This window comes from Cottoperca gobio, chromosome 5 (genome assembly GCF_900634415.1).
Source record: "Cottoperca gobio chromosome 5, fCotGob3.1, whole genome shotgun sequence".
Taxonomy (NCBI): domain Eukaryota; kingdom Metazoa; phylum Chordata; class Actinopteri; order Perciformes; family Bovichtidae; genus Cottoperca; species Cottoperca gobio.
The window spans coordinates 26,122,271-26,144,958 of NC_041359.1; the positions used below are offsets into that span (position 1 = coordinate 26,122,271).

At 44.9% G+C, this 22,688-nt stretch overlaps 1 protein-coding gene across 1 annotated transcript in view; it reads left to right on the forward strand.

The window, feature by feature from the left end:
• The window catches only part of flnba (filamin B a), a 39,635-nt gene extending 20,148 nt beyond the window's left edge, over positions 1-19,487 (forward strand). Inside the window, exons 5-34 of the mRNA XM_029430743.1 lie at positions 583-730; positions 1,264-1,382; positions 1,479-1,553; positions 1,669-1,831; positions 2,513-2,713; positions 2,841-2,978; positions 3,091-3,217; positions 5,405-5,541; positions 5,625-5,818; positions 6,236-6,349; positions 6,582-6,725; positions 10,953-11,076; positions 13,186-13,346; positions 13,601-13,691; positions 13,781-13,935; positions 14,144-14,261; positions 14,424-14,503; positions 14,648-14,833; positions 15,171-15,485; positions 16,010-16,127; positions 16,261-16,461; positions 16,581-16,754; positions 16,972-17,134; positions 17,233-17,393; positions 17,981-18,272; positions 18,360-18,513; positions 18,593-18,782; positions 18,867-19,114; positions 19,292-19,372; positions 19,470-19,487. Of these exons, the coding sequence (XP_029286603.1) occupies positions 583-730; positions 1,264-1,382; positions 1,479-1,553; positions 1,669-1,831; positions 2,513-2,713; positions 2,841-2,978; positions 3,091-3,217; positions 5,405-5,541; positions 5,625-5,818; positions 6,236-6,349; positions 6,582-6,725; positions 10,953-11,076; positions 13,186-13,346; positions 13,601-13,691; positions 13,781-13,935; positions 14,144-14,261; positions 14,424-14,503; positions 14,648-14,833; positions 15,171-15,485; positions 16,010-16,127; positions 16,261-16,461; positions 16,581-16,754; positions 16,972-17,134; positions 17,233-17,393; positions 17,981-18,272; positions 18,360-18,513; positions 18,593-18,782; positions 18,867-19,114; positions 19,292-19,372; positions 19,470-19,487 (4,590 nt within the window). The remainder of the gene's footprint in view (positions 1-582; positions 731-1,263; positions 1,383-1,478; positions 1,554-1,668; positions 1,832-2,512; positions 2,714-2,840; positions 2,979-3,090; positions 3,218-5,404; positions 5,542-5,624; positions 5,819-6,235; positions 6,350-6,581; positions 6,726-10,952; positions 11,077-13,185; positions 13,347-13,600; positions 13,692-13,780; positions 13,936-14,143; positions 14,262-14,423; positions 14,504-14,647; positions 14,834-15,170; positions 15,486-16,009; positions 16,128-16,260; positions 16,462-16,580; positions 16,755-16,971; positions 17,135-17,232; positions 17,394-17,980; positions 18,273-18,359; positions 18,514-18,592; positions 18,783-18,866; positions 19,115-19,291; positions 19,373-19,469) is intronic.
• The last annotated feature ends 3,201 nt before the right edge of the window (positions 19,488-22,688 follow it).

A 22,688-nucleotide genomic window follows, 5' to 3' on the forward strand; every position in this document is an offset into this window, starting at 1 on the left:
AATCGTCGGTTAGAGGTTCATCTAAAGTTTACAGATGTTAGAGCTCATTGTAGTCCTGACGCTTCAGTGTGAAGAACAACCTCAGCAGTTATTATGAAGAAGCTGAAGACTTCTGGTTTCATTCATTATGTTCTGCTTCCTGTCGGTCAGCTGACACCCACAGGAAGTCTCCTCCAGAAACAACAGAGCTGACAGACTTCAGTGTCACACCCATGACGTTATGTTAGGCACTTCCTTCCATCTGTGCTTCCACTACAGAGAGTTGATTCAACGTGTGGAAGCTGTGAAGCTGAATGACGTGTGGGGAAATGTTGAGCATGACGTGATCAGAAAGAAACGTGTTTGTAATTGACGCCGGTGTGACACAAAGTTCAGGACATCCCGTCCACAGACGGGTCTGTTCCAATGAAGGGGATCTTAAAGGGGAACGTTTCAGACTCATAGAACCACTGACGATCTTAATAATGTTACCGACACCAGAGAGCCACACATCTGCCTTCAGGGTTATTGAATTATGAAACAGATTTATTTACAACGTGTGTGTGTGTGTGTGTGTGTGTGTGTGTGTGTGTGTGTGTGCAGGTGATGGCTCCCGAGGAGATCATTGATCCCGCTGCGGATGAACAGTCGATAATGACGTACCTGTCTCAGTTCCCCAAAGCCAAACTGAAGCCAGGAGCTCCACTCAAACCCAAACTCAACCCCAAGAAGGCCCGCGCATACGGACCAGGTACACACACACACACACACACACACACACACACACACACACACACACACACACACACACACACACACACTATAACCTAATTTGTGCTGTGAAAAGAAACAATGTTGATGTTGAAGATGCAGCAAACAAATAAAAATAACCAATTGTTGAATGTAATCACATCATGTGTCGATTTATTCACCGTTTTTAATTCATTTTTGAAAACTGTGTGTGGGGGGGGGGGCTAATGGGAACACTGGAAACATTTATCCATAAGACAATGTTAGGAAGTGAGCAGCTGTTAGACTGAACAAAGGACTACACACACACACACACACACACACACACACACACACACACACACACACACACACACACGATAAACCTTCAAACTTGCAGCTGCGATTGTTTTTCTGTTGCTCGTTGTTTTGGGATGATAATAATAATAATAATAACTTTGTGATAAATAAATCCCTCTCAGCTTTATGAATCAAATCATTCACTTCTGTTTCGCTTCCGTTACCTGAATATCTGCTGACTTTCTTCTTCTGCAGGTATTGAACCAGCGGGGAACCGGGTGCTGCGTCCCGCTGTGTTCACGGTGGACACGTTCAGTGCAGGTCAGGGTCAGGTGACCGTCTACCTGGATCACCCGGACGGCACCAGAGAGGAGGTACTTCCTCATCCTCCACATGTTTAATGACGAGCCTGCTGGCATTTTGTATTTTGGTGTAAAACTCTTAAACATCTTTGTGTGTGTGTCGATCAGTTAAAGGCGGAGCCTAATGAGGGCAAGAAGACGTTCAGGGTCTCATATATTCCTCAAGTCATGGGACCTCACAAGGTGAAGTTATAAAGATGAATAAAGTAATAATATTAATAATATTAATGTATTTTATCTGTGAAGGAAAAGAGAAGTGCCTTTGATGTCTTTGGTTCTAAGTGTTTTTGTTTCCTAGGTGACGGTGATGTTTGCAGGCCAGCAGATTCCCAAAAGTCCATATGAGGTGGACGTGGACAAGGCGCTGGGAGACTCCTCCAAGGTCACGGTCAAAGGCCCGGGAATCGAACCTGTGGGCATCATCGCCAACAAACCGACCTACTTTGACATCTTCACTGCAGGTCAGACGCACAAACGACCTCCGAGACAGTTTTACACACAAATGTGTTTGTAATTACAATTAGATTTCAGTCCAATGAGTCATCACTGCCTGAGACAGGAAGTGACATCACTGCCTGAGACAGGAAGTGATGTCACAGACTGAACCACCTTAAAGTGTGACGCTGCAGATCAATGCGAGGCAACACATGCAGACAGCAGGTGACTCTCCTTAAAACACCCACTCCCATTGTAGTGTGTGTGTGTGTGTGTGTGTGTGTGTGTGTGTGTGTGTGTGTGTGTGTGTGCACACATACCAGAGGCATGTTGACATGAGTCAGCTTGTCAGTGTTGGGCCACGTACATTTATTGAATAAAGTTATCACGGTATTTCTTCGTTGCCTAACGGCAGGAGTTGCGTCTCTAAGATAAGATGTGTGTTTAATGTCCACGCAGCAGGAACGTGTTCTGGACTCTGTCCCGCAGCTCCGCAGAAGATCAAACACAAACATTACTGTTTGCTGTGTTGTCCTGCACCACACGCTTTGAACTCTTTATAAGCAGGAGATCTTAGAAATCTACATCTGAGTAAATATCAAAACATTTAGCCGAAAGTCAAACAGAACTTCAAGCTGTACCACATTACCCCCCCGGGTCCCTGCACATCCTTCAACAGTCATAACATTGTTAACGTTTCTCTGCAGGAGCCGGTACAGGAGACGTGACGGCCATGATCAGAGACCCTCAGGGTCAGCAGAACGTCGTGGAGGTGATGATGGAGGATAAGGGCGACAGCACATATCGCTGCACCTACCGGCCCACTCAGGCCGGCCCGCACACCGTCACCGTCACCTTCGGAGGGGCGGGAATCCCCAAGAGCCCGTTCAGCGTGGACGTGGGGCCTGGTGAGTCGTTTCAACTTCACCCCTGACAGTAAATTGTGATGGACTCATAGATGTAATGATCATGACCCCACTTTGAACACCGCGATGCGTCTCATCACCCGACGTGTTTTCTTTTGGGCTTGTGCAGCCTGCGTGCCGGGGTCGTGCAGGGCGACGGGTCGCGGCCTCCAGCCGTCGGGAATGAGGGTGAAGCAGGTCGGTGACTTCAAGGTGGACACCAAAAACGCAGGCAGTGGAGACCTGAAGGTGCTCGTCAAAGGACCCAGTGAGTGCCGTTCACACAGATGATATATACAAATGAATATTCATGCTTTCAAGAGAAACACTTGTTAAAAACATGAAATAATAAGTGTGTGTGTGTGTGTGTGTGTGTGCAGAGGGCATCGAGGAGCCGGTGAAGCAGATCTCCAGTCAGGACGGTGTGTTCTCCTATGAGTATCATCCCAACAGCCCCGGCAAATACACCATCTCCATCACCTGGGGGGGTCAGCATATCCCCAAGAGGTGAGCTGTGTGTGTGTGTGTGAGTGTTCAGAGAATTACCTCAGCACATTACCTCATCTGATGTGAATGGTTGGACCTTGAGGGGAATGAAGAGTTTCAGTGTGGTGTAGTGTTTGTCACATCTCTGTAGAGCAGATGAACCTCAGTCCAGTTCTCGTTGACTAAGTTGGGACTAAAGGCCCAGACTTTTAGTTTCAGTCGATGAAAACGGTAAATATTTTAGTTTCAGTCGATGAAAACGGTTCACCTCTTAGGCAAAATATCCCTTTTAGTTTGTTTCTCCCTGTCAACAGTTTTAGTATTTGTAGTGTCTGGAAGACCAACAACAAGAAGCCTACGAGCCACCGGGCTGCTCTACCCGGACACGCTGCCTGTAGCATAATAACAATAATTAAATAAGCGTTCGTCATACTCAAAGTGTTTATTTGAACACCACCTGGTCCATCCACAGATGGTGATCCGAATGCTCTCGAGCTTATCTCAATTATAAATTGCGTGCGAAACCCACAGTAGGCTCAGAAGTTCGCTGCACATGGAGGCTAAACATTGAGGTAAATAAACTGTGCGCCTCTTCCGGTAAACAACACACCCGTTCGGTGGTTACTGAGTCACCTATTTATGCTTTCCACATTCTCCAGATACCACTGTGCAAAAGGGGAATGACCACAAGCGAACACATACGACTTAATATACAGCTCATGCTACGCTACGCGTACAAGTACAGCGAGTTCCTGAGTTCCTGAGTGTCTGAGCAGCCGGCCCGATGGGAAGAGAAGCCGCTGATGTGGAAAATACATAATTACATGAAAACATTTCACAGAACGACAGTCGTGTCTGCACGAGGGGGGGGGGGGGGGGTCGGGTCATAATCCTGTACAGGCATCAAAGGTCGTACGGGGTCAGAAGGTTCCCACAATGAAGAAGCCGTCTTTAAGTCTTTGGGGAGGTTTTGAGAAGCTGTCCTTGAGCAGCTTTCTGTTTTATTTCATCCAGCACTGACTTGTTAGATCATCCGGCTCATGTAGCACACAGAAAACACTTTGTGTGACCTGGGGGGAGAGGGAGAGAGAGAGGGGGGGAGAGGGAGAGAGAGAGAGAGGGAGGGAGGGAGGGAGGGAGGGACGGAGAGACGGAGGGAGGGAGGGAGGGAGGGACGGAGAGACAGAGGGAGGGAGAGAGAGAGGGAGAGAGAGGGAGAGAGAGAGAGAGAGAGGAGGGAGGGAGAGAGAGAGAGGGAGGGAGGGAGGGACGGAGAGACAGAGGGAGGGAGAGACAGAGGGAGGGAGGGAGAGAGAGGGAGAGGGAGGGACGGAGAGACAGAGGGAGGGAGGGAGGGAGAGAGAGGGAGAGAGGGAGAGACAGACAGAGAGAGGGAGGGAGAGAGAGACAGGGAGGGAGGGACAGAGAGAGAGAGGGAGAGAGAGAGGGAGGGAGAGAGAGACAGGGAGGGAGGGACAGAGAGAGAGAGAGAGAGAGAGAGAGAGAGAGGGGAGAGAGGGAGGGAGAGAGAGGGAGAGGGAGGGAGAGAGAGACAGGGAGGGAGGGAGAGAGAGGGAGACAGGGAGGGAGAGAGACAGAGAGGGACAGGGAGGGAGGGAGAGAGACAGAGAGGGACAGGGAGGGAGAGAGAGAGAGACAGAGAGGGAGGGAGGGAGGGAGAGAGAGACAGAGAGAGAGAGAGGGAGGGAGGGAGGGAGAGAGACAGAGAGGGAGGGAGGGAGAGATGTGTGGTTTCTGAAAACAGTTTCAGTGGATTTTTTAAGATGTCATTTCAGCCGTGCTGCTTCAGATGCGCCGATGTTAAAATGTGGAGACTGTCAGAACTCACAGCGACAGGTAGCCCGGTGACCCGGTGACCCGGTGACCCGGTGACCTCAGCACTTTATACATTACAGTCCGGACACAAAGTTAGGGGCTGAAATCACAGATGAGGCGAAGCTGGTTTTAAACATCTGTACAGCTGATTGTTCAAAGATGCCTCTCAGGCTGTTGGCAGGGAAGTGATGTAACAGTACAACAATAATAAGAACACTTTCGATAATAAATCAGTTTGAATAATACTAATTATTATTATAATTTATATTATTATTTATCTTTTCTTATTCTCCTGCTCTCATCCACACACATGCAGTCATGCATATCGAAGGTCATATACTGTTTTTAATACGTGTACTTTCTCTTCTTCAGTCCGTTCGACGTGTCCGTGGGTCGGGAAGCGGGGTCTCAGCAGATCAGAGCCTGGGGTCCTGGTCTGGAGGGAGGCATTGTGGGTAAACCTGCTACCTTTGTAGTGGAGTCCGTCGGCACTGATGTCGGAGTGCTGGGTGAGTTTATTTATCAGGATCGATCAGATTGTATTAAACTCTGCCAACGCCCGACTTTACGTCTAATCTTTCTGCATCTTCAGGTTTTGCCATCGAGGGACCTTCTCAGGCTAGAATCGAGTGCGAGGACCAGAACGACGGCTCATGTGATGTCCGTTACTGGCCGCTGGAGGCCGGAGAATACGCCGTCCATGTGACCTGTGATGAGGAGGACATCGAACACAGCCCCTTCATGGCCTACATCGTCCCCGACAACAACGCCAGTGACGCAGATAAGGTCAGTTAGACACAGAACCAGGGTGTCGGCCAATAAAGTGCTGTGAAGGCCAACCCTGAAGTTAGCATGAGGTTAGAATTACAATATCCGTCAGATATATCTTTTTTAAATGCCTGGGATTGCCCCAGTAATAATATTAATAATAATAACAATAATATTAATATTAATAATATTATTATTATTATTAATAATATTATTAACAATGATAATAATATTAATATTTATAATAATATTATTATTAATTGTAATATTAATATTATTATTAACAATGATAATATTAATATTAATAATAATAGTATTATTATTAATATTATTATTAATAATAATAATAATAATAATAATAATAATAATAATAATAATAATAATAATAATAATAAGATATAATCTCTAATGATTATTATGGTTTGGTGGTTGTAGGTTACGGCTTCCGGGCCGGGGCTTGAGAAGACTGGCTGCCTGGTCAGCCAACCTGCCGAGTTCACTGTCAGCGCTAAGGATGCTGGGAAAGGACCTCTGAAGATCACAGCTCAGGTAATGACAGCTACACGCTACACGCTACACGCTACACGACACTATAACATTCACGAGGAGGGATCCCAGACGACTTTGTCTGCTCTCCAAACTACGTTTAGTCAACGACGCACGTGAGACGGGAGTTCTTTCCTCTGGAAGCTGTCGATGGTGTTTGTCAGATATTTAACCTGCTAGATTTATTTGAGTAAAGCTTTGACGATCTTCTTAACGGTCTCTTTCTGTCTGTCAGGATGCAGATGGACTTCCTGTGGAGGTAAAGGTGAGGAGTAAAGGTGACGGGCTGTACTCCTGCTCCTACTCGCCCACCTCCCCCCTCAAACACACCTTGGCCGTCACCTGGGGAGGAGTCAGCGTCCCCAACAGCCCCTTCAGGGTAAGCAGCCAATCACAGCCCCCTTTTAAAACGGGAAGAGATGTCCCGGCCAAACCCGAGGATCCGGTTCAGGCAGAATTTTCTAAGGTCGTCCAATCGGAAGCTTTAGTTGAGGCACGAAGCATCCAAGTCGTGCGATCAGAGTCCAAGCAAAGTTTTAATACGGCGCAGTCGACATGTAAAGATGCGAGCAGCAAAACTAAAAAGCCTCTGATCATCATCACGACGTACACGGAGGAGCGGTACAGCTCCTAGCTGCACAGGAGTAAACCTACAGAACGATCACATGTATATTACATAATGAAGTTTTAATGACTCCAGAGTTCAACATGATGGACAGATTATCCCGCTTCATCAGGCTGCAACTCATGATTCTTTTCCTCATCGATTAACAAAGTCTTTCTTTTAATATGTTACCAAACTTAATAACGTTCCACCGCAGCGTTCACACCTCGAGCAGACGAGAAGAAAGCGTTCAAAACAAAAACAATTAAATTAGAATAAAAACAAAACAAGGATAGAAATGTTTTCAGCACGAGACATTCTCTAAAACAACAAAGTGTTGTTCATACGTTTCTGTTTGCTCGTGAGATGGCGTGTTAATGTCTGACCTTCAGAGCCATGCTAGCTGTTTCCCCCTGTTTACAGTCGTTATGCTAAGCTAGGCTAACCCCGCCCTGACTCCAGCTCCGTTCTGAAAGGTGTAGGGTTTAGTGGCATCTAGAAACCTTCCGTTTCCAAGCGTGTCGGAGAACCTACGGTGGCCTTCAGGGAAACTTAGAGAGGCTCGAGCCAGAGTTCGGTTTGTCCTTTCTGAGCCACCGTAGAAACATGGCGGACTCCATGGAAGCTGCTCCATATGTAGATATGAAGGGCTCTTTCTAAGGTAACGGATTAGAGTTATGAGTTTTATATTCCCTTTCTGCTAATAGATCTTATTATTATCTTATCACGTGTTTATTTCCTAAATCTCTGAACTGCAAACTTGATTTCATTTGAATCTTCTGAAACACGAACTCTTCGTTAACATCTTAAAAATGTTTTTGTTGTTGTTGACATTGAAAACATTCCTGCCCACGTCTGCATACGATCAGAAGCTTACTAACCGTTTTGTATTTTGATTTCTTGTCACGATTGTTATGTTCTGGTTGACCCCCCCCCCCTCTGTTTGTTTTAACAACCTTCGTTTGTCTTTCACACTTTGAACCTCTCGTCACAACTTTAACTGAAGTGGTTTTGATGTAGACGTCACTGCAGATGATTTCACCGTCCCGTCACTGTAACTCTCTTTGCTTATTGTATTTTCTTTTAACACTTTTTTATTTGGTTGACTCCAGAACTTCACTAACCTGAACCTCTGACCCGTGAAACCAGCGAAGAGCTTTTCTGTTTTGATTGGCAACAACCTGAGAACTTACATTATAGATGAAGTAATGCTGAAACTATCAATATCTATTATGTAATTATATTTACTTAAATGTTGATTATCGAAGTTATAATTATGTTGACATGTGACGGGTTCAGAGAAGTGAAGCTCTGCTGTCTGCGCGCGATTTAAATGTCTTTATGAAGTAAATCTTGTTCCTGTTGAATGAAAACTTTTTCACTTGTGTTTAAATACATGAAGGAAAAATATCATCTCTTAGAATTTAGTTTTATTGACCAATGCAGCTTCCAAACATGAATTTATTATGTCATTAATGACGGTATGATGAAGGAATGTTTGATCATCTGATTTAATTCATTCGTACTCAGTGAAAAGGTTTTCATTCGACAGCTGATGTGCACTAATCGGCCTTCTTTGCTCTGTAACCACCTTTTACATTTGATTAAATCACAGTTTGAGAGATTCTGTTGCACTTATGAGGTTTTTGACTTTGTTTATCAGCTGTCTTTTCTCTCGGTTGTTTTAAAGTTTTAACCCGCAGGACAAATACGTCTCATGAGACACTTCCTTAGATTTGTCTGGATGTGCGTTTTGTTCTCTTAAGGAATTCATGGCAATGCCAACAGACCTCAGGAGTTGGCAAAGACTTTCCTTTCTTATTGTTGAGAACTCAGAGGTACAAAGTTAAAGTTAGACGGTGGATGCCGTTTGGAAGAGACTTTGCGACGGGACCAGGAGTGTTCGACTGCTTCTTCCTATTTGTTCAGAGCTGTTTTTAGCTTTCATAGTAAAAAAACAAAAACATTGTTTTGCCGTTTCTTCTGGCTCAGATGAAAGTATTTGTGCTGGTCCACAAATCATTTCAACGGGCCGGAGACGTTTGTACTCGTCTAAAAGTATTATTCCAAAGTTTTGGAGCTGATGTCACCGTGATGAATCGGCAGGCTTGTTGCGAGTTGCAGCAGCCTGCAGGCATCGACTGCACCTTTCTCTAACTTTACTGTTGACACAGTCGATGGATAGAAAGTAAACAGTCACACCCAGCGCTCAGCGCTGCTGGGAACACCTTTTCATTAAAGTGAGAAGATCGAGAAGGCAGCGCGGAAGAAAGGTTGGAAACCTGAGTTGACCCCGACTGTGACGCGTAGCTGCAGTTTTTGTGAAAACAGAATATTTATCTTTGCAGACGAGGGCTTGATTTTAATCTTGTGATGGCGGGAAATTGTAAAATTAACTATCAACTTCAGTTGTAAACACCTGAAGCAAAATGGTCAGTCTCACCTGCAATGATTACAGACGTTAAGGAACCAAATGGAATCGAGGTCAACTCAATCTGTTGACTCTGAAACATGCAACTGAAGAGTCCTGACCTGCAGTCAGCTGTGAGACAGGAGTCAATGCTACCAACAGTCTCTACAACAAACCGAGATATATTAGCTTGGGCGCTAACCGAACAATGGCGGCTATAGTGGCGAACGACTGTGGACTTTAAATCTACATCTTCAATGGGCAGATCATGGATGTTTGAATCCTCTGTTATGTTGAAGTCTTCGTTTGAAAACAGACGGCTGATAAACAAACTTGCTGCTTCTAAGCTTTACAAGTTCGATAAACGCTTTGTGCTTTTCAGACTGGCTTCAAGTTTTTATGTTTTAGTTGAATGTTGACTTTCGTGTAATCATTTTATTTTGAAATGAAATCATTTAGAAAGATTCTTTTATTCCTGAATTTGTTTTCCGAAGGTTAATTTAGTCGATAAAGTTTGACGCATGCAAACATGCATTGCATGTATTCTTTAAATGATTTCTTTTTGTCTAACAGTGAATCTGTAACTAACATGTTGACTCACTTTAATCACCAGCTGTACTAAAACCCAACATCGTTTCTCTCCACTTAAATCGCAGCTGGAAGTTAGTTTGGTTTTAAAAATAAATTCTGACACTTCATTTAAATGTTTGACTGTGTTTTGTTCATTTGCTTTAGAGATTATAAGTGACTACATCGCTCACTAACAGAAGAGACTTTCACTAAACATACACGACACCATAAACATCTCTGCACATAAAACATTATGTAGCTGTGAAAGTAAGTGGTTGTTATGTGTTGTATAAATGTGCTTTACATGAGCAGGTATAAAAGACACAACTGTTGAAACATTGAAATGCTTTTAGTGTTCTGGTTTATGAACCATGCTTTCTTATAAACCGTTATTTTAGAGGTTAAATCTTAACAGTGTAAATAATAGATGTGATTTGCTTCGACTTCATTCACAGAATGCTTTCGGCCGCTTGAGGTCAAGTTTGACAATCAAACATCAAATCTTTACTGCAGCCTGTGAAGCGGAGAGTAGAAACTAAAGAAGAATCTGTTCGCTTAGAACTTTTTAAATCTAAAGTTCTGATGAACAAATTATTTAAATGTTACATTTAGGAACCGTATATTTTCAAAGTACCCTAACCCTGGTACCACTTTCAGGGTCTATAGAAACGCATATAAGTTTTGTCTGGAAACTCCTGTCCACAGTTTAGATAATTACCATTAAATAAAATGCTGTTATGTAAAATTTCAATATTTATAAAGTTTAGTGAAAGTGAGCCATAAACAACCTACAACATAACATATTTCAAAATGTGTGATATACAAAGTAAGTAATGTATAAAGAGGGAAAAGTAGGGGATCCACGATGGAGCCCTGTGGCACTCCATATCAAGTTAGTTTCTAATGATAAAACCAACAAAAACAACTGCTGTGCTGTTTATAACTTTGCATGACCTGTGGGGAAATCTCTTTAAATAACCTTTTAAAAAAGTGATGTAATTTCCTGTTGTGGTGCATTATAGGTGAACGTGGGTAAAGGCAGCCACCCCAAGATGGTGAAGGTGTTCGGCCCTGGAGTGGAGAGAACTGGGCTGAAGGCCAACGAGCCAACACACTTCACTGTGGACTGTTCAGGAGCTGGAGACGGTAAGAGCAACACACACACACACACACACACACTCACTCACACTCACACTCACAAAGAGTGTGTTAATTAAGACAGGATATCCCCCACATAGTTTTATTTGGTGTTACAGCAGTTTCCATCTGTGTCAGAACAACACGCATTTAAATGGGCAAACAAACATTGACTGTTATAATGTAGTCGGTGACACACACACACACACACACACACACACACACACACACACACACGTACACGTTTCCTCCTCAAGGCAGAAACATCCTGACGGGAAATTCATCTCTCTGAGACCACACTCCCACAAGCTCGCGCTTCATCATCTACCTGCACAAACCAAGAACAGAAATGTAGAGCAGCTCAACAATCCCTTTGTATCTTGCACATTCCTCCTTCACATATTAATGCATTCAAACCTGGACACAAGTTTTAGCTGTTTTAAGATAATACATTGCAGCCATGCATAATTTGTAAACCTGTAGTTTCATACTAACTGTTTTAATGTCTTTACGGAACGTAATGGATAAAGCTTTAGTTTTTAATTCAAAGAACTGGCATTGAACTTGAACCAAAGTCACTGTACGTATAATTTACTCACGTAAAACGTGGATTAGACTGTAAATTACTTATTAAACTCAGATTTCTAATTAAGCATCTCGAGGTGCTGCTTCAAATATCTTTCAGACACATTTCATTGATGTTCTCGACACAACAGTGTGTCGGCGTTTCAAAACGTCGATTGAATCTTTGCAAATGACCGCCGTGGAATAATTACTTCTCCACTATTTATCCCTGTTTGCAGTATGTTCCCAATAGAGCTGCAGTGATCAGTCGATATTATCCAAAAATAATAGGCAACTATTTTGTTGATCAACTCATTGTTACAGTAATTGTTCCTGCAAAGAATTCATAAAATGCTGTTTCCAGCCTCATAAATATGGAGAGTTCCTGCTTTTCTCCATTTTATATCATAATAAACGGAATATCTCTGGGTTTGAACTGACAAGACATTTAAAGACACCACCTTGGACGTTTTTCACTGTTTTCTGACATTTTATAGACCATTTGATTAATCGTTTCTAAAATGAATCGTTAGGACACTTACAGAGCTACAGTACATGCACTACATGTATCCTGCTCTATCGCCTGCTTGTAGCTCCACATAAAGTTGCATATTTAACTATTTTATTGTATAAATGAGCGTCCGTTAGTCTGGGCATTCTGCTTTACTTTTGATACTTAAAGTACTTTGTGTTGATAATACTTCTGTATTTCTTAAGTTAGTCTTTAAAAGCAGGAGTCTTCGTTGTAGTAGAGTACTGCTAGTTTTTCTTAAATAAAAGATCATAAATACTTCCACCACTGATTGTTACTCACTGAATTATTAAGAGGCTCATGCAGGATCTAACGATCTAAATGGTAAAACATTACGTCACCTGATGTACGATGTGAACACACCGATCAACTCCTCCTGGGCGACCGAGACGTGGAGAAGCTGAAGTCTTTAGATTGTTTGAAGAATCTGACCTGCTTCTGTTCGACACAGTTTACTGCTTCATTCCTCTCATGCTTTGAATTCCTTTGCTGTGATTGACGGCTCAGTTCGGCTGCAGGAAGGTCTTTGATTGTGCTGCCTGCTTTGTTCATTGTTTACGTTGGAAAGTCTACGACAGTCTTAACATCCTGGGGCCAAATGTTTCTGACATGAGTTAATACAATGAATGAAAAGCTGTTAACAGAATCCATCTACGCCCCCTTGTGGCGGTCAGTGTCACCTGAAAGAAAGAGAATAACATAAGAGAACTTTATTAATCCCGAAGGAAATGCTTGTGCAAGAGATTGGTAATAGAATTACAACAATATAATACAGAGTAATGCATATATTGTATAATAAGTAATACTAACACCAGTGTAACATATAATATCAATAAGAGTAAGATACATTTAGTCAAATAGAAAAGATAATGCTGCACATTAAGAAAGCGGTTTAGAATAAATAAATGCTTTCTAATTCATAAATCTAGCGCTCCGTCAAAGATCTGGCAACTCTGCTATTCTGTTCTGTGTAGTTAAAATTGAGTGCGTGTGTGTGTGTGTGTGTGTGTGTGTTCATCCAGGTGATGTCAGCGTGGGCATTAAGTGTGACGCCAAAATGGTCGGTGACAAAGAGGCCGATGTGGACTTTGACATCATTCCCAACGCCAACGACACGTTCACTGTCAAATACATGCCTCCTGCTGCTGGAAGACTCACCGTTAAAGTCCTGTTCACCGACAAGGTACACACACACACAGACACACACACACACACACGTACACACACACACACACACACACACACACACACACGTGCGCGCACACACAGACACAGACACACACACACACACACACACACACACACACACACGTGCGCGCACACACAGACACACACACAGACACACAGACACACACACACACACGTACACACACACAGATCTGTGAAGATGTTGGTTGTTTGTTCTGATGAATTTCATTGTGAATGTTTTCCACACAGGAAGTTCCACAAAGCCCCTTTCACGTCAAAGTCGAACCTTCTCACGATGCATCGAAGGTCAAAGCAGAAGGTCCTGGACTGGCTCGCACTGGTGAGACACACACACACACACACACTTTTAAATGTCCGTGTATTCTTACCTGAATGTTTCACTTTGAATCTGACTCTCTACCTGTGCAGGTGTGGAGAGCGGGAAGCCGACTCATTTCACAGTGTTGACCAAAGGAGCCGGTAAAGCACCGCTGGATGTTTCCTTCTCTTCTCCCGTCAATGACTTTGATATCATCGACAACTACGACTACTCCCAGACCGTCAAGTACACACCTGTACAACAGGTGCGTCAAATAAATAGCAGCACACGACATTGTAGAACAGTTACAGTGAAGAGTGTTGAATACTAAACTGTGCAATATGATTTTTACGGATGTCTCTTGTTATGCATTATTCCCTTTGCGGCTGGAACACTGCACATTTCCCCGCTGTGGGACTGATGAAGGTTTATTTCTCATCTGTGTTGTATCTGCGTGTTGCATGTGTCTGCAGGGGGAGCAGGCGATCACGGTGAAGTTTGGAGGAGATCCCATCGCCAAGAGCCCGTTTACAGTCGGCGTCGCTGCCCCGCTGGATCTCAGCAAAGTCACCGTGGATAACCTGGAGGGAAGTAAGAAATCTGTCTTTCTCTGCTTCCAACTAGCTCTTGGACATGTAGGCTGAAAAAGTGTGTGTGTGTGTGTGTGTACTCATATTTCTTATGGTTACACTCGACCTAGCCTGGCCAAGAAGTTCTTCTTAGTCATTTACATAATAAACAAATGTCTTTCAGGAGCGGAGGTCAATCAGGAGCAGCAGTTTCTGGTGGACACAAAGGGAGCAGGAGGTCAAGGTCGTCTGGAGGTGGCAGTGGTGAGTGTTGAGATCCCTATAAGCTGATAACACTTGTTTGTGGGATCATCTTCAGTTTACAAAATGAAAGATGTAGACAATCACCAGATTTAGACTTTAAAGAGACCGTGGTGTTACTTCATTGTTCTTGTGTGTGTTTACTAGCTGAGTCCCAGCCAGCGGGCGGTGAAGTGTAAAATGGAGCCTCAGCCCAGGAAAGCAGATGTCAGTCTGGTCCGTTACACCCCCACAGAGGAGGGGGTCCACTCTGTCAACGTGTCCTACGACGGACACCCCGTCCCTGGGAGCCCCTTCCCTGTGGAGGCCCAGCTGCCTCCAGACCCGAGCAAGGTAACAGCAGCATCCACCTTAAAGACCTGTTTCATGTTTCTCTTCTAGTTGTTCCTCTCTTTATTAGTCTATTACCACGATATACTTTAATACAAAGTGTCTAACATGTATAAGAATGCATGTACATGTTTCCTCTGGCGGCACAAAGATAGATTAATATCTGAGTAGTTTACTGTATTATTGTTTATGAGTCCACGATGTATTTATGGCTCTGTGTCTGAAATCAGCAGGAAAACAAAAGAAATAACAAATTGAAACAAAAACACACAGAATTAAAATAGGTAATGATAAAAGAGCACTGAAAGCAGCTGCACGGCTCCATCCTCGTCCCCTCCAGGTGAAGGCGTTCGGTCCCGGTCTGAAGGGATGTCTGGTGGGAAACCCGGCAGAGTTCACAATCGACACCAAGGGCGCCGGCACCGGAGGTCTGGGGCTGACGGTGGAGGGGCCGACCGAGGCCAAGATCGAGTGTTCGGACAATGGCGACGGGACCTGCTCCGTCTCCTACCTGCCCACCGAGCCCGGAGACTACCTGGTTAACATCCTGTTTGAGGAGGTCCACATCCCAGGCTCGCCATTCAAAGCCGACGTCCAGATGCCCTTTGACCCCTTGAAGGTGGTGGCGTCCGGGTCGGGCCTGAAAAGAGCGAAGGTGAGCGTCTGGAGAGGAAGAAAGAAGCTAAAGATTACGCATTTTATTTTATTTTGGATCAATTCAGCAATTATGTTGTTTTGTTCCCAACTTTTCTCCACAACCTTTAATGTCAGCCTCTGACTCTCGGAGGCTCCTGGGTTCTAGGTTTCAGAGCCGCCACACCAAACTGGCATTTCTCAGAAACAACGTAAACATAATTAAAAAAGATCACGTAGAATATCCTCAATGTGTTTGATGTGGTTAAAGAGATGCATTACTTTCCCAGAGCCACAAACTGATAAATGTCTTAGGACCGACCTTTTTTCTGTATTTGATGTCTGAAGTTATGTCATAAAGTAATATCGGGCTCTCTTGGAGGCCCCCCAGTCTCAGACTTTTAAAACCCCTGACCTAGACGGACGTGAAATTGCCTGAGAAAACTTTGAAAAGTGAATATTTTTTCTGGATCCTTCTCACTCAAATAAGGAATTGTCCATTTTACAAAAGAAAGAAGTCTGATCCAGCTTGTCGTGTCTGTGCAGGTTGGAGAGACCAGTGTGGTGAATGTGGACTGTTCCCGGGCCGGACCGGGACAACTCACCCTGGAGGCCACACCGGACTCCTCGCCGACCAGCCCGACGGGGTCTGCACCGAGCTCTGGTAACACCTCCTGCTGTCACTAGTAACCGGTGTGCTCACTGTTGGCTGCACATGAGCATGCTGCTGTTTAAAGATATTTAAGAAGCCTTCGGTGCTGTGGTACAAAAGTAAGACCTGGACCGTTCTGTTGCAGGTGTTAAAGCTAAGACGGAGGTGGTGGACAACAAAGACGGGACCTACACGGTGACCTACGTCCCCCTGACCTCCGGCATGTACACGCTGCTGCTGAAGTACGGAGGCAAGGCCGTGCCCAGTTTCCCTGCCAAGGTGATGGTGGATCCTGCCGTGGACACCTCCAAGGTCAAAGTGTTCGGACCCGGAGTGGAAAAACAAGGTACAGTACAAATGTAACGTCCCCCGCGTACAATGCAATACAATGTTGTTTTAAAGTGTATATCTACAGGCTGAGTAGAAATAATCATAAATAGTAAACTGAAACCCCCCCCCCCCCAGCTGTTTTCAGAGAAGCCACCACAGCGTTCACGGTGGACGCCCGTCCTCTGAGCCGGCGAGGAGGAGACCACGTGAAGGCGGAGGTCAAGAACCCGTCCGGAGCACTGACAGACTGCCAGATCACAGACAATGCGGACGGGACCTACAGCGTGGAGTACACTCCCTTCGAGAACGGTAACGCACCTGCTCTACGTTTGGTGAAGAGCGCATTAGGACTTGAGGACTTTGTAACTTGTCGGTCTTGACGTGGGACTTGAATGCAAAGACTTGAGACTTACTTGTGACTTGGTCCGACCTCTGCTAATCGTGAAGATGTAATTATTTTACTGTAATCTCCAGCAACGTACCGTGCTGTGACCACCAGCTGCTTTATGCGTTCTGTGTATTTCAGGTGTCCACAGCGTGCAGGTTCTGTATGACGACACTCCGGTTCCTAAGAGCCCGTTCAGGGTGTCTGTGTCTGATGGATGTGACCCCAGCAGAGTGGTGGCTACTGGCCCCGGGCTCCAACAAGCCCTGACTGACAAGACTAACAACTTCAACATCATCACCAGGTACTGTTGGCAGCAGAAGGGCCGAGGCTTACTCCTGTAGCGTTTTGTTGCAATGAAGAAGTCTCGGGTCAAACTGATTTGTATTGCTCCTTCACCAGAGGGGCTGGCACCGGCGGTCTCGGCATCACTGTGGAGGGTCCGTCCGAGTCGAAGATGTCTTGCAAAGACAACAAAGATGGCAGCTGCAGCGTGGAGTACATTCCCTACACCCCCGGCCTCTACGACGTCAACATCACGTACGGAGGAGAGCACATCCCCGGTGAGATTAGAGTACTGTGGCTTTTTAATCAGCAGAATTGTCGGATGGTGTGAAGTGAAGTGAAATAAAAGCGTCACTCTGACGTCATTCTGTACTTTTATTAGTGTCCACAAAGACCGACGATGTTAGTCCGTCGCTCCTTGGCTCAAAGCTCGTTGGTAGAGTCTTGCAGCTCAGAGATATTTAGTCTCCAAACTGCTGTTGATGTTATTGGCCCGTAAAAGAAGTGCAGAGTGTTTAACTTTAATGTTTTAAAGATGTGGTCGAAGTTGAAAAAGCCGCAGCTCGGTTTAATTGACTTTGTTCAGGAAAAGCTCAGCGTGGTTTCTTGTCGGACACCTTTCATAGTCAGCGGTTTGTGTGAATCCAGCTGGAGGTGCAGAAAGCTCACGGGAGGATACACTTGATAGAGCAATAGTTAGGCTTCCTGCTAAAGTAATGCAAAGAGTTTGAGGATCAGAGGTTGAATTTGAGACATATTTCTCATAGTTGATTTAATCTTTTATGTTTTACTTTTTAAACTCTATAATAATAATGTATTCCGTTGTGTGACTCAAACAAACATTTCTTCTTCCTGTTCTTTCCAGGAAGTCCTTTCAAGGTCCCAGTGAAGGACGTGGTGGACTCCAATAAGGTCAAGGTGACTGGTCCCGGTGTGGGGTCAGGGGTCAGGGCCAAAATCCCACAATCCTTCACTGTGGACTGCAGGAAGGCTGGCGTGGCCCCGCTGGCCGTGGCCGTCACCGGTCCTAAAGGCGTCGCAGAGCCCGTGGAGGTGACAGACAACGGGGACGGGACTCACCTGGTGTCCTACACTCCGTCTGTGGAGGGATCGTACTCTGTGGGCGTCAAGTACGCGGAGGAGGACGTCCCCCGCAGGTATTGTGCAGTACTGCAGAAGTACTAACTTTCAGGAGCGATTTAGTTTAAAGACAAATCTGGTGAAACTGTCTGTGGTTTCTTCAGTCCCTTCAAGTTTCGGGTTCTGCCGACTCACGATGCCAGTAAAGTGCGAGCCTCCGGACCCGGGCTGACCAGTGGCGTCCCCGCCAGTTTCCCCGTCGAGTTCAACATCGACGCCAAGGACGCCGGCCAGGGCCAACTGAGCGTGCTCATCACGGTCAGTAACGCGCTCATGACACTCAAATGTAAAGAAATGAATAAAAAGGCATCGCATTGAAACTCTGTGCGTCCTTCAGGACCAGGATGGTAAACCCAAGCAGCCCAGCATCCACGACAACGGTGACGGTACATACGGAGTGTCTTACATCCCGCACCGCGCCGGCCGGTACACCATCGTCATTAAGTACGGCGGTGACGACATCCCCGGCTCGCCTTACAGAGTCCGTGCCACAGCAACCGGAGACGCCAGCAAGTGCTCCGTCACCGGTAAGTGGCAACGGCTGTGAGAACGTACATGAATAATGTAACATTGAAAACCAGATAAATAAAACGTCCTCCACCTCCTCCCAGGTCCAGGTGTGGGTCCCACGGTGGCCATCGGCGAGGAGCTGGGCCTGGTGGTGAACGCCAAGGGTGCTGGGAAAGGGAAGGTGAGCTGCGTGGTGGTTCAGCCCGACGGCAGCGAGGTGGAGGCCGAGGTGCTGGAGAACGAGGACGGCACCTTCGACATCTTCTACACCGCGCCGGCGCCCGGGAACTACGTCATCTATGTCCGCTTCGGAGGGGAGAACGTCCCACGCAGTCCCTTCAAAGTCATGGTGAGGGACACAGAGTGCTGCTCAGTCTGAGGTTTATCACGCTTCGTGTGTGTGTGTGTGTGTGTGTGTGTGTGTGTGTGTGTGGTAATACTTTACTTAAGTCCAGTACTTGAGTAATTGTTCTTCCCCACGGAGAGGCGTTACCCTCGTTGATGTAAATGTTTATTTTCACTTCAGGCCACTGATGAGGTACCCATGATGCAAGAGACGAGGTCTTTTCAGCAACAGGCCCCCCCCGGAGCTGGCCTCCAGCCCTGGGTACCCCCAACGCACAGACACACACATTCACATTCTACACTTACATTATGTATTGAGTTGTGTACTACTTAAGAAGTCTGTAGTTTTACAATAACAGTTTAATGTGGTCGCCTGAATCGAGCATGCGTCATGAATTTACTTTTTAATCTTTAAGCAACATTTTTATGTTTCACTTTTTAGATCTTGGTAGTTTTTAACTTTATATTTTAACCGGATGACAGAAACACAGATTGTGAAAGAAAATACATATTGTACGTTTTATAAAAATGTACAGGAACACACGCACACACGCACACACGCACACACCACACACACACACACACACACACACACACACACACACACTCACACACTCACACACTCACACACACACACACAGCTCCTCTCTCTTGCAGGTGGCTGCTGGTTAAAACTTCCCTTCTCATCCTAAATTGTTCTTGCTCGCCCGTTTTGCCTCCTCCATGTCATCGCTTCTCTATTTGTCTCAGCCAATCAGCAGACATCTAACAACGCAGCATCAATAATAATAATAAGACGTGAGATTTGTTGCCGAAGGTGTTCCTAGGGTTTCTCTCTCTGTCTCTCTCTCTGTCTCTCTCTCTCTCTCTGTCCTCTTTCTCCTTCCGCCGGGACAACAACGAGCTGCTGCTCTTCGTCCTCAAACAGCTGGTGGCTGAGCAGGTCACCTACCAGAGGAACAGATACGGAGTCCAGAACGACACCATCGAGGTGGCAGAGAAAGACCTGCATGATAAGGTAACTGATAGTAAAGTGTATCAAAATGTAAAGAAAGGATCACATGGGCTTGTTTTTATCCAATATTAAAATATACCTGGATCAAAATATACCTGGATCAGCCCTAATCAGGGACGTCACGATGAAGATGTTGAGTAGTCGATACCAACACCAGAGAAATGAATCGATGCATACCGCGGTAAAGAACGTAATAAATGCACTCCTTTTACCACCGGTTGCAGACTTGTTTCTGTTTGGAAGTTAAACAAGTCTTAATTCTCTAATAACAAGTTTCTGTTGCTGTGAAAAGAATTGTCTTTATTCAAGTTTCTCAACAAAAACTCAATTTTACAAGAGAACAATTGAACACATCAAGATAACGTTATACTTTACCTTCGCCTAATGCTCATTTTTACTGAGCAGAGCTTGAACGCACCTTAATGCTTCTCTAAGGAGCCTCTGTCAGCAGCCGGTGAACACGTCAATAGTGAGTTTACTGCGTCCCAAACACGTGTTGTAATGTCGCAGGGGGCCAGAACTCCAGTTGTCTCGAGCCCTGACGACCAACGGTTCTGTAGAGAACGAGTCTGTCCCATCGTCCTGGTACCGAGTATCGGTTCTGACATCTCTAGCCCTGATATCCATTCTCACTGAGAAATGAATTCAAGCTCTAATCACCTCCTGTATCCTCTTCCTCCTCCTCCTGTATCCTCCTCCTCCTGTATCCTCCTCCTCCTGTATCCTCCTCCTCCTGTATCCTCCTCTTCCTCTTTCTCTTCCTCCTCCTCCTCCTGTATCCTCCTCCTGTATCCTCCTCCTCCTCCTGTATCCTCTTTCTCTTCCTCCTGTAACCTCCTCCTCCTCCTGTATCCTCTTTCTCTTCCTCCTGTAACCTCCTCCTCCTCCTGTATCCTCTTTCTCCTCCTCCTGTATCCTCCTCCTGTATCCTCTTTCTCCTCCTCCTGTATCCTCCTCCTGTATCCTCCTCCTGTATCCTCCTCCTGTATCCTCCTCCTGTATCCTCCTCTTCCTCTTCCTCCTCCTCCTGTATCCTCCTCTTCCTCCTCCTCCAGGCGAGACAGATCAACATCCACAACCTGACGTCCTTCTACGACAGCGACCTCTTCCGCTCCAACAAGTTCAGCCACGACGGGAAGAAGAAACTGATCCTGCAGCAGTTCTAAGAGCCTCACCTCCTCCTCCTCCTCCTCTTCCTCACGGTGCTTCAGGAACTATTTCCCGGGTCTTTGGAAGGAAAGAAAAGAACTTGGTTTCCATCATGTTGGGACTCGAGGGCTTCGTTCAGAACTTGTGAAGGACAGCTTCGTATGAAATCGTTCCGCTGGAGGAAGCAGACGGTCAACGGTCAACATGTTGGCGGCGCTTTTTAAGTGTCGTATTGGACAGATGCAGCTGAGGAAGGGATGGACGACACAAAATGATGAGATGATCACAGATCACGTTCCCGTGACGTTTGGTTCCACAATAAGAGCTAATGTTTCTGAAAATATTGAATATAAATCAAGAGACAAATAAATAAGAGAAAGTAACTCTTCACATGTTTCAGAAACGACGACGCTGCTCGTCTGTACCCCCCCCCCCCCCCCCCCGAGGGCGGGTTGTAAATAAATGTACATGTATATAACCGTGTTGTTGAAGAAGCGGGGTTCATTGTTTCACTTGTGTGATTCCTCTCTGTTACTAGCTGCTGTTAAGATGCACATTTTACAGTCACTGTCTGGAGTTTTGCATTTCAAGCTTGTTTTCTGGTGTGTGTTTGAGGTCTGTGAGTGAATTTAAGCCTCCATGCAGATTAAAAAACACACAATGCTTAAAATAAATGTTGGCTTGTAGCTTGTTTTGATATTAAACTTGTATTTGTTAACCACGTCTGGTCTACTGTTCCTCCACGGGGAGTTTTTGTCCACATCTCATTAATTTCTGCTGACTAACGGCTAAATGTCTGAATATAAAACCTGGAAAGAACAGGATATGATTTTTATTTATTCTTTAAGATTAAAGTGCAATAGAAGATAAAATAGTTGAACTGATTAAAATGCTGCTTATACATTAAATTAATGCAGAGGTTTTACTTGAGACAGTATTTTTACAGTGGAATTACTAAAGGTCTGAATATTTAATCCACTTTAATATATTTTGGAGGATAAAGAAATGTTATTTATTTAGCAAAATAATTAGACTTTTTGAAAATACTCAAAATACTTTAGTCTCAAAAATAATGACATTTCTCAAATACTAAGTTTCTCAATGACTTTTTATCTCAACTAACATAATTTTTGTCATTATTTTTTAAATACTTTTTTAGATGTTTTCTAATAAAAATATATATTTCATTGATGTATGTCACAAAAATATTTGTATTACATATTTTATAGTTGTACTTAAAATATTGGTTGTGCTCTTGATAATCTAAATTTCCCCCTTACAGTATGTGCTAATGTCTTGTGCCTGGTTTCTGTACATTTTTTGTATTAAAAGTGTGAACACAAAGAAGCACTACTAATTTCCGAGGAGCACCTGAACGCATCTGTAACCCAGCGCCGAGTCAGTCACAGCAGCA